The sequence below is a fragment of the Petromyzon marinus genome, chromosome 18 (assembly GCF_048934315.1).
Source record: "Petromyzon marinus isolate PM22_M1 ecotype Great Lakes invasive population chromosome 18, UKy_Petmar_22M1.pri1.0, whole genome shotgun sequence".
Lineage (NCBI taxonomy): Eukaryota > Metazoa > Chordata > Hyperoartia > Petromyzontiformes > Petromyzontidae > Petromyzon > Petromyzon marinus.
Window position 1 is genome coordinate 1673681 of NC_133684.1, and position 12133 is coordinate 1685813.

The window sequence follows — 12133 nt, forward strand, 5'->3', positions numbered from 1 at the left end:
ACTGGATAGCAAAAAAGGGTTTAACAATGGGTTAAAAGCACAGCCCTTTTAAGGCTATATGGGAGATCTTTGTTTCTTCCTTTGTACGCGTGCATGCCCATGCCTCTAGAAATGCAAGTGCTTGTGTGCAAATGGCGGCTATTGTTGTAGACCGAGGGGGAAATGGCCCAGCGGGAGCGCCTTCGTCATTTGTCGCAGCTGTAGTTCGTTCGCTATTTGTCGCAGAGGTTCCTGGTTCGAATGTGGCAGGCCACCCTCGTTATTACCGCTTGGTGTATTCACCATACAAGCATGTACCGTCTGATTCACAGTGAACTACCAAGATTCCCCAATGTCATTCGAAACGAGAAGGCGGCGTAACGCTACCGTGGCCAAAATTTGCCAAATTTGATAAATGACAGCACCAAATACTCGTTCTGGATTACACGCACGGCAGAACACACCCGTCTGTGAAACATAGCGCCTGTGCGATATCCCCGCGCTATAAGAATGGCAGAGTATTAAGTTCTTATTACGGACAATTATCATTATTATATCTGCCTGCGTGCGTGCGTGCGTGCGTGCGTGCGTCCTGCGTGCACGCGAGGCCGTGTCTGCGAGCGTCTGCGTACGTCCCCGGTGATGTCCGTCTGCGAGCCGGCGTCCAGGCAGGGCTTGGACAGCGAGAGGTTGGAATTGACGAGCGAGCCGCGGCTTCCTTGCAGCTGGGCGCGCGCGTCCTCCCGCTTGAAGCCGTCCTTCAGCTTGGCGAGGCTCTGCGGACGCCACGAAGCGCAGACGACCGAGAGCAGCACGAGAATGTCAACGACCCCTCGCTCATTTTTTACGTTCGCAGAACTTCTTCCGCGCCGTACGTAGCCAACCGTGCTAATCGGAGGGGCGGGATGACGGTTGGCGTGCTTTGTAGCAGCCCAGGACTGAGCTGCGAGCCATTGTAGGCACTAACTGTCGTATTTTAATGCTCGGTGAATGAATGGTGGATTCAGTGACCGTTAAGGGTGGCCACTCAATACGTCTTGCGGAAAGTGAAGTCTCAGTTTACTCTCCCCTCTCCATTTGTTACTTGTGGTGTACAAGTTAACTGCTGAGAATGTCGTTCTTATCTGTTCTCATTTACAGGTTGTTCAGGATCCTCCCCTTCTCTTCCCCGCGTCTATGCCTCGACAGGATGATGACTCTGTGTGCGTTGACTGTCGTGGCGTTTTCAACTCCGTTGAGCAACCAGTAAATATTGAATTGTCTTTAAACTCGCAGTGGCTTCAGTTTTACAGGCAAATGACGAAAAACAAGGAGGTGCGACCTTGAAAAAAAATCCAAACAACTGAATTTTGAGTGGTACCCCAAGTGCACGTGTACACTTCAGACACACGTAGGGTACAAGAGAAATGTGCACAGGCAATGATCGATCACTGGATGAACCCTCATGAAGCACACCTAACCGGTCGTATAGACGGCCACACACGCAAAAACAAAGGCGCGTTGCTTGCAAATACAACTCTTGACTCTACAGCGTCCCCCCCCTCTCCTCCTCCCACTCGAGCTTTACGAATGCCAATTCACACGCACATCTGCAAACCGGAGTCTGGCTAGGATTTGTACATCGTGCGGTCGACATTACTGTGCACCCCTTCCCCCCCCCCCCCACCTCCTCCGCTTGATGCGCTGTGTGCCTACTCGCAGACATCGTGCCGGCGGGGAAAAGCCAGATGGAGGAGGGCCACAATCATTTTGTTGCAGTATAACTTGTTAAGTAAAAGGCACATTTTTTCGCAAATTGTTGTCATCATCGTCATCATAATCGTCATCAGCCATCGTGAAGGCTTCCTCAAACCACCACACCATCTCTCACGGTCCTGCGAAACAGCAATCTGTCTTGTACCTACAAAGGGAGCCGGATCTCATTGCTCCACCTCTGCGGTGGGAATCCCCTCGGGTGTGTTCCCACACCTGGCTGTCACAATGGCGTCCAACAGTGACCCAGCCCGCTTACTGAACGTGTCTCTAACTCTGCCCGAGCACTAGCTGTGGGCGGCATGTTCTGCTCGCTCCGCACGCGGCGACGGCTGTCCGGTGACATAATGCAATACTAATTTTTTTTCACTGACAATTTTGTTTTATTTTACGAGGTAAGGCCCACTATAGCTCTGTTTCATAAGCGACCTGGCCACAAATGGTAGACCAACGAAGTGGCTTATCACGTGAAAATTTACTCTAAACGCACGATTCCAAATGTGGAGGGAAAAACCGGAGGACCCGACGAAAAAATCCACGTGACCATGGGGAAAAAAACACGCAAACTCCAAATATGCAGCAGGTGTCAGGGTTGGCATCGAACCCACGACCTTCTGTACACCAGGCGAGGTAGTTAACATCTCGCCACCGTGCCGCCCCAAAAACACAAGGGACGCTCGAGGGCGACGGCATCGATGTAACTGCATTCTCACTGGCAGCGTCCAGCGGGTATATTGACTCGCGCACGATGATCGATGATCCCGGCGAAGCGGTGCGGCTGCGGGAGGACAGGAGACGTGGGCCCAGCCTGGCGCGCGTGCGGCGCCCGTACCTGCATGAGGTCGTGTTTCTCTTTCTCGCCGGAGCTGATGGCCTTCCGGATCGACTTCAGCTCGCTCAGGATGGCCTGCGCCTCGTCCAGCTTGTAGCCGCCCTGGCTCTCGGCCATCTTGCGGTCGATCCTTCGCAGACGGGAAAACAAACGGCGACGGCGCAGCAACGGAGACATGGTCACAGAGGGCGGTGGAGGGTGTGGGTAGCGTGTAAACAAACACGTCAATAAATCACGTTGTTCAATGAGTCAGCAGGACGAGAGATACTTTTGAATATGCAACAAGCAATAACTGGATACTCTGTGCAGTCAGTGGCACAGCCGTCGAGTGTGCAGGCGGTGCAATTGCACCGTGGCCCACGGGACCTGGCCTTTGGCTATGAAGAGGAGATTGAACAGAGAGGGGGTGACATTTCATCCCTCGCACCCGGGTGCACGCCAGTCATGCTGTGCCACTGCATATAGTACACGCATGAATCTTGAACTTCGTGTGCACCGTACGTAGCCAACCATGCTAATCGGAAGGACAAAAGACTAAACACAAAAAGCAGTTCTGAAGAAATGAGTTTTCAATCTAGATGATTTTAAAGTGCACAGCTCCAGTAGCTTCCTAATATCGCAAGAGCGTTCCAGACCGCCGCATCATCAAAATCACCACCATCAACGTCAACATCCTCCACTTCCTCATCATGCAGGTACCTCCTTAACATCGCCACCATCAACATCATCACCACCATCATGGATATGTTCGCCAGATTTATCAGCTTCACAATGACAGTGACTTCATATCATGGACACAATCAACGTAGCCCATCATCATCACGATTATAATTATTATGATGATCATCATCTTCATAGATGGGACAATGGGCACCACCTGTTGAAGTTGTCACCTGTTGTGAAGCAGGGTACACAACACATTGTCCTAGCATGACTGGTCCCCACCATACGCTTGCGGAATTCCACAACTGGCTGAGGACCTCCGATGGTCACGAGAGTGTTTTACAACATTCTAGATTTGAAGCTTTCGTGACTGCAAGAATTCACTCTTTGGTTTTTTCGGTAAAGTCACGTAGGTAAAATAAAATAAATGAAAACAACTAAATGAAATCACGACGTTTCGGAGGCAACACAAGCTTCCGTCTTCAGGTGGAAACCGTCACAGCAAAATTGCTGTATCAAGTGACCTTGATACAGCAACAGCTTGGTCGTTTCCATGGCTACTCAATTTGCACACTACAAACCAACAACTAAGCTTATGATAAACGAAGACCTTTCACTGGAAGAAACAAATAGTTACGTACATATCACACATCGAATGTACATTACGGCGGACAAAAGTGGCCATAACCTAGACCTCTGATATTGCGAGTGAGAAAATGTCTACGAACACATTCATTGACGAACAATTATTTTGCCGAGTAGTTTCCGTAAAAATTAAACGAAAGGCGATGACAGCCAGCACACTCGCCAATGTCTATGAGTGTTACATCGATATTATTTAAACTATTACAATTTTTATTTTACCGGGTAAAGTCCACGAAGATAAATAGCTCTTTTTCAAAAGCGGCCTGGCCACGAATGATAGCCCAATGAAGTGGCTCATCATGTAGAAATTTATAGCAGCCAAATACACCACGCGACCACAGGGAGAACATGCAAACTCCAAATATGAAGACGTCAGGGTCAGGGTCAAACCCACACAACCTCCTACATACCAGGCGAGGTAGTTATCATCTCACCACCATTTCAACTTCAAGGAAGCGTGTTCGTGGAAGAAAACACGTCTGATTTTAAGGGGGGGGGATTTAAAATCAATTAGCACACCACGTGAAAACGTACCCTTACGACATAATGCTCGCAGATTTTGCACCTGCGGCCCTCCGGCAGGGAATCGTTAATGCGAGTCAATGCGTCCAAATATCCGCCACAACTGGGAGTAACGAACACAATTCAACTTATGATATATATAGATTGATATATTGCCTTATATTCAAAGGCGTTTTAGAGAAATTATATAACATTGTACATAAGATGATAGCGGTTCAGATAAATAGTGGGGTTAATAAAAGTGATGGTATAGTTATGGTAATAGTTGGAAGAATAGGCCGGAGAGGTGAAAAAAGGGTTGGGGTAGGCCTGGTCGTAGTGAAGGGGCGGGCGCAGGGAGTAGCAGTTGCAGGACGAGCGCGGGAGAAGAGATGGGGGTTCATCTTCATGGTTCTTTCGGTAAAGTCACGTAGAATGGAAATAAAATAATAAAACATAATAAAATAAAATTCTCACGACGTTTCGGCCACAACACAAGCAGCCTTCTTCAGGTGAATGAACAGGACTGTCGTGAGAATTTTATTTTATTATGTTTTATTTTTATTATTTTATTTCCATTCTACGTGACTTTACCGAAATAACCAAGAAGATGAATCCCTGCAGTCACGGAAGCTTTAAATCGAGATGGGGGTTGTTTGAAGGTGGGAGTGGAAGCAGGTTAGTGAAGACGATTGTTTATTAAGAAGCATGGCAAGCACCACATTTTCAACCCAGTGAAAATATTTACATGACCATCACTTCAATTCTTAAAATCTCTCATTGGACGGATGCATTTAGAATGGTATTGTACATTTCCACAAGAGATTGTGTGCGAGGAACATTCATTCATACTACCATTTTGTTTGAAAAGTAATTTGCTGTTTGGCAACACCAATGACAGCAGGGCACCAACACCACCACCACCTCCTTATGATTATTTCTCCCTCTTGCAAAAAACAATCATTTTGGCTTTTTACGAGGTTAAGGCTAGGCGATGACTGTCAGACGTGAACATAATATTTTTAAAAATTCGTTTTTTTTAATCAGTCACTGGAAGACAAATACTAAAAATCAGCACAGCAAAATATAGCGGCAGCACACGCTTCAGAATGTTCGTATTCGTGTTGACGTTTTGTCAAAACTAAAATCTTTATTTACACTGGAGGAATCCGATGAGCTATGAATCTCTTTTTCACAGACGCTCCGATCCAACGGACAAGCACTTCCATTTGATGACGGCTGGGGAAAGGGCCGTGGTCTTTACTGGGGCATGGCGCGCTTGTCTCTGATCGCTCGTTTTTACCCCTCTACATCCATCAGGGCTACACACGCACCACCACTTCACCATGTGCCAAAAACAATTCACGTACAATTTGAAGACCACGAACGATGTTAAATGTAACTGTGTTTTGTCTTTTTAAAGCATCTTGAGAGACTTGAGACATGAATAAAATATGTTCTGGATCATGTGGGTTTTTCTCTCTCATCATCATCATTACCAAGCCATTGGCTATCCAAAGCTGAATGAAGACCTCCACTAAACCGTGGCCATCTCTCACGGTCCAATGTTGCGACCATTTATCTCGCTCCTGCACGTGGACCGATCTCATCGCTCCATCTCTGCGGTGGTCGTCCCTCTTGGACACAATCTTTCCTTTGGCCACGTAAGGAACTGTGAATAACGGCATTCAATAAAACGACGTGTATTCACTATCCAATGTGGGCTCGCTCTCATCGGGAAGTAGGTGTATGCGCAAAATGCGCAATCGCAAAGGTGCAATCTCATAGTGACGGCATCGAAGCAACGTACATGTGCGCCCGTGAAATTCTGACCCCAAAAATAAAAAAGGGTCCCTCCTCCTCCTCCGAAACCCAGTCAGGCAGCAATAATGGCAACGCCGAAAGATCCACGTTGGCAGCGGAAAATGGCAGCGGAAAATGGCAGCGGTGCGTGCCGGAAAGATTATTTAGTGAGTCGGTGTTAATTTGCGTTAAAATAACAAGCTCGTGCGAAAACACTGACGAAGGACTTCTTCTGCAAATGAGAAAGGGAAATGAGCAACATCAATAAAACTTAGCTCACCTAAATTACGGTTCGTTTCCCCAAGCACGTGCACAGCGACCGTTTCATTTTGTTATTGCAGCCAGTTTGCGAACTTTAATTTAACCCGCGCTGGCGGTTAGGTCAAAACACACGCTTTGGATAGAACGTAAATTGACCAAGACCCGAAGAAATATTTCCACACTGCCCATTAATAAAAGGAGGACGACAGGATGGGGAGAGTTATGTCACATATAACGGTCTCCCCCAATATCGTATTTCCCACAGCAATGCAATTCGAAATTCCAAAATCCCTGCAAACTGTTTATGGGAAGAGGCCCCTTCGGTATACCGTCATAAATCACCGTGGGCTTCAAAGCCCACGCCAAAGGAAATCCGAGGAAGCCTCAACTATAGCCAAGAACGTAAGAATGAATTCTCCCAAGTGAATGCTTAAGTCGGGTGGTAGTACTGCCATGTGACGTGGAACTTCAATGCTGCCACAGTACTCCGCCTTCTTGCTCATAGCCGAAAATTTGCTTTGCGACTTTTTTCATTTCAAGAGAATGTGAATGCTGTTCTCACGATCAAGATTACAATAATCAGCTTTTTAATAGCTCTCTCCGCATTGGTTATTATTATATTTTATTATTACATTGGAAAATTACTTTACAAAAAACAAACACATACCAAATTTACCACTGTAATTTGTGCAACCCACTGCGATGAGTGAGTCTTTTGAAAAGCTAATACAAATCGTGGAGGACTGAGCGACCGGGACCATGAAGCCAATCGGCTACACATGCATGTCCTTTATCATCATCAGCCATGATGGAGACCTCCAAAAGCCATGCCTATCTCTTGATGCTTTGCTATGCAACAATCCCTCGAGCTGCTCCACACGAGCCGATTTCATCCCTCTCCATTTCCGCAGTGGACATACGCTTGGGCGTGCTTCCCTCCTTGCTCAGGCATGTTTCCCATCTCGCCACCGTGGTGCCACTTAAGAGGCGGCACGGTGGCGAGATGTTAACTCCCTCGCCTGATATGCAGGAGATCGTGGATTTGACCCTGACACTTGTATATTTGGAGTCTGCATGTCCCTCTCGCTCCCCGTGATCGTGTGGATTTTTCACCAGAGCCTCTGCTTTTTCCCTCCACATTTTAGAAACGCGCGTTTAGAGTATTTGGTGGCTATAAATTTCCACATGATAAACCACTTCGTTGAGCTATCATGTGGCCAGGCCACTTCTGAAAAAGCGCTATATAGCTCAGTCAGCCTTACCTGGTCAAATAAAAACAGCATAGCACTTTTACATGAATCTCGACCACTGACCATCACCCCTTCTAGCTACGATGCCGCCTGCCCAAGTCCAATTACTCTTCTTAGCAATCAATGTGATGTCTTGAACTGGAGTCTGCTCTTCTGCCTCTCATTGTATTTACAAGCACACACACCTCTCCATGGCTTCTTTACGGACGTTTCAGCTCGTTCCATTTAATTTGTCAACGCCGTTGTTTCATATCCATGTGTCACAGCAGATACGATAGGCCGAGTAAAACTGTTCTTGTTTTAGGCGCACTAGTGTATTGCTTTTCACGATTCAGCTCAGTCAAAAAAATAATGCCAACTTAGTCCCTCTATGGTTCGTCATTTTCATCCAGTCGACCTTCGGTAACCCTGTTAACACACAACATTGGGCCAGCATTGGCATGTGGTTGAAACTGTTGGCCCAATGTTCCGTGTTGACTGGTCACTGCCCTAGGTATACATAATCTGACTTGTTTTATAGTTTTGTCCTGTCAACATATATCTTCCACCGTTGAATGACTTTGTGCATGGCTATGGTTTTTCTCATATTCATCTTGAGCCCAACTTTGCAGGCTTCTTCATGAAGTTCCCAAATCAACTCCTGCAGTTAATTTCCAATGGCTTTTAGAATCGCTGTGCCATGGAGCCAATCTGAGACGGTTAACATTTGCTGTTTTTATGTTAACGACTTTGTTTATCCAATTTTAATGAAATATATTACGATGTCGCTGTGACTAGCTTTGGCAAAAGGCCACGGTGGAAATTGATGCAGTGATTCAAGTTCCCAGAAACCCAAGGCCTAAACAGATACATATTTGTTACATTACATAAATGTAACAGTTGCTCTGAGATTGCAAGAAAGTAATAAAAAATCCATATAAGAAATGGAGTCGGACAAGGTGACACCACTTTCCTGTCCCTTTATAAGCTTCTAAAATAAAATTTGGCCTGACTGGGCCGTAGAGAAAGTGCCACCCTAAAAGCAGCTTGGCCCCAAGGGATTTCTTAATTTATTTGTGTGCAAACAGCACTTGTGTACAATACAGACTTACAACTATGGTATTTAGTAAAGCCTTGAGAATGAGATTTTATATTTTTACATAGTAAATTGGTAATTCATTAATCACTTACATTTTACAAAATATATACATCGAGGGAAAAAAGTATTTGATCCCCTGCTGATTTTGTACGTTTGCCCACTGACAAAAAAATGATCAGTCTATAATTTTAATATGAACAGTGAGAGACAGAACAACAACAAAAAAAATCCAGAAAAACGCATGTCAAAAATGTTATATTGATTTGAATTTAAATGAGGGAAATACGTATTTAACCCCCTCTCAATGAGAAAGATTTCTGGCTCCCAGGTGTCTTTTATACAGGTAACGAGCTGAGATTAGGAGCACACTCTTAAAGGGAGTGCTCCTAATCTCAGCTTGTTACCTGTATAAAAGACACCTGTCCACAGAAGCAATCAATCAATCAGATTCCAAACTCTCCACCATGGTCAAGACCAAAGAGCTCTCCAAGGATGTTAGGGACAAGATTGTATACCTACACAAGGCTAGAATGGGCTACAAGACCATTACCAAGCAGCTTGGTGAGAAGGTGACAACAGTTGGTGCGATTATTCGCAAATGGAAGAAACACAAAAGAACTGTCAATCTCCCTCGGCCTGGGGCTCCATGCAAGATCTCACCTCGTGGAGTTGCAATGATCATGATAACGGTGAGGAATCAGCCCAGAACTACACGGGACGATCTTGTCAATGATCTTAAGGTAGCTGGGACCATAGTCACCAAGAAAACAATTGGTAACACACTACGCCGTGAAGGACTGAAATCCTGCAATGCCCGCAAGGTCCCCCTGCTCAAGAAAGCACATACACATGCCCGTCTGAAGTTTGCCAATGAACATCTGAATGATTCAGAGGACAACTGGGTGAAAGTGTTGTGGTCAGATGATACCAAAATGGAACTCTTTGGCATCAACTCAACTCGCCGTGTTTGGAGGAGGAGGAATGCTGCCTATGACCCCAAGAACACCATCCCCACCGTTAAACATGGAGGTGGAAACATTATGCTTTGGGGGTGTTTTTCTGCTAAGGGGACAGGGCAGCTTCACCGCATCAAAGGGACGATGGACGGTACCATGTACCGTCAAATGTTGGGTGAGAACCTCCTTCCCTCAGCCAGGGCATTGAAAATGGGTCGTGGATGGGTATTCCAGCATGACAATGACCCAAAACACACGGCCAAGGCAACAAAGGAGTGGCTCAAGAAGAAGCACATTAAGGTCCTGGAGTGGCCTAGCCAGTCTCCAGACCTTAATCCCATAGAAAATCTGTGGAGGGAGCTGCAGGTTCGAGTTGCCAAACGTCAGCCTCGAAACCTAAATGACTTAGAGAAGATCTGCAAAGAGGAGTTGGACAAAATCCCTCCTGAGATGTGTGCAAACCTGGTGGCCAACTACAAGAAACGTCTGACCTCTGTGATTGCCAACAAGGGTTTTGCCACCAAGTACTAAGTCATGTTTTGCAGAGGGGTCAAATACTTATTTCCCTCATAAAAATGCAAATCAATTTATAACATTTTTTACATGCATTTTCTGGATTTTTTTGTTATTCTCTCTTACTGTTCAAATAAACCTACCATTAAAATTATAGACTGATCATTACTTTGTCAGTGGGCAAACGTACAAAATCAGCAGCGGGGATCAAATACTTTTTTTCCCTCACTGTAAATCTATGAAAATGATGATATCACATGCAATTTCCGCTCCGGTCAATGAATTAACGCCAAACTAAGAAGTCTCAGACACATTTGATCTTCGTGCTTTAAAAAAAAAAAATCACAATCTTCCTCCTTCCTGCATCCGTTTGCTTGTGTTGCCTGAGAACAGCCCTGGCTCCACAGGGCGCAGAGACAGTGAACACACACACACACACGGGCTGCATGCAGTTGGAATGCCTTTGAAATTCTCGTGAATTATTTAACCTCCGTGGTTAATATGGCACACACAAGCTGCCACGATTCATAATGATTCTGAAAAGCTGATGGATTCAAGATTAACCAGTCTATGTCGTGCTTAAAAAACACACACATGCACACAAACACGCGCGTGTACACACACGCGCGCACACACCTTAAACAAAGCATTTCGCGCGGTTAATGTAACGTTGAGAAAGACGCACCGTCCTTACCCTTCACAGAAACCCCCACGGAGCCTCGAATAAGCAGGTAAATAAATAAATAAACAGGGATTCGCGGGGGGCAGTTTCGCGTTGAGCGGCGGCCACCGCCGCTCACGTTCCCCCCCACGTCCTCTTCCAGCGAGCGTCCGGAAGAGTGGCAGTGGCGCCCGCTGGTACGGCAGCCCGAGCCTCGCTCGCTCGCTCACAGTCGCCGAGCCTCCGGTCTCCCGGGAAGGTTCCCGCGCAGCGGACGGCCTTAACCCCTTCGTGGCGACGCGGATTTTTGCTGGCGCCCGGCAAACCCCCCCCGCACCCACCACCCCTATTTGCAACGACTCGTTGGCGATCAGTCGATGAGGCGCGCAGCGGCTTGTGACGGCTGCACCGGCGGAAAGACGCTAGTGACTAACGCGGACGGACCGCGCTGCATGCGACGGGACCGCGGTGCACGCTGTGCCTGTCTCGAGGTGCGGGTCACACGGTGCGAAATGAAACGCCCACTTTTGACGATAAACTGAAGTGGGAACACAGCGGAGGAGAGAGGCGAGAACCGTCGTAGCTCTGACACAGTCTCGGCTGCCACCTGCTCAACCACCTTTCATAACCAGATCGCCCCAAGATGCCAGCGCTTGCTCTTTGCTCTGCCACACTTGGCTTGCCGACGTAGATTTTTTGTTCAATTGCCACCAGCGCTGTCTCCCTCGCAGACGCCAGTGACACACCCCCCCATAAACCGTTTCCTCGTCACCGTTACGTTCTCAGCCTGCCACTGTGTGCTTGAGAGTGGCTAATGGTGGTGGCACCTCCGCAGGAGCACAATATTCAATCTGGCCCAATTTATAATGTTTCTCTCTACCTCGAGGAGTTGCAATTAACATAGCACTCGCACCCCCTACTGCCGGAGGACTCTCTCGAGGCCAATTTCTATCAGTCAAGAACAGCGGAACATTTCCCGCGTCATGCGAGACGGTTGCCACGGAGCGTGCGAGTGGAGGGAACTGCTGGAGGCACGGTGAGGGCAGAGGACCTATGAGAGGTTGGTGGTGGTGCTGTCCACGGCTGCTGTGCCACCCCCCCCCCCCCACCTCGCACAAGGAGCGGTAGGGATGATGGTACGTTACGGAGCAAGCACCAGAAGACAGTGAAGACTTACTTATTGTTCAGGATAAACGTACGCAATGAGCACGCAGGTCAAACATCGTCACCATTATCATC

At 47.1% G+C, this 12133-nt stretch overlaps 1 protein-coding gene across 3 annotated transcripts in view; it reads right to left on the reverse strand.

Annotated features, from left to right (window-relative positions):
* Positions 1 to 12133, reverse strand: part of LOC116943539 (protein WWC2-like) — a 110595-nt gene that overhangs the window by 42245 nt on the left and 56217 nt on the right. For 2 of the 3 annotated variants that reach the window (XM_032956455.2, XM_032956454.2), the window contains exons 6-7: positions 2564 to 2693; positions 612 to 755 (exon numbers count right to left, since the gene is read on the reverse strand). In XM_032956455.2, coding sequence (XP_032812346.1) covers positions 612 to 755; positions 2564 to 2693 — 274 coding nt within the window. Of the gene's footprint in view, positions 1 to 611; positions 756 to 2563; positions 2694 to 10927; positions 11200 to 12133 lie in introns of those variants that run through there. The other variant, XM_076067777.1, reaches the window with a different exon arrangement.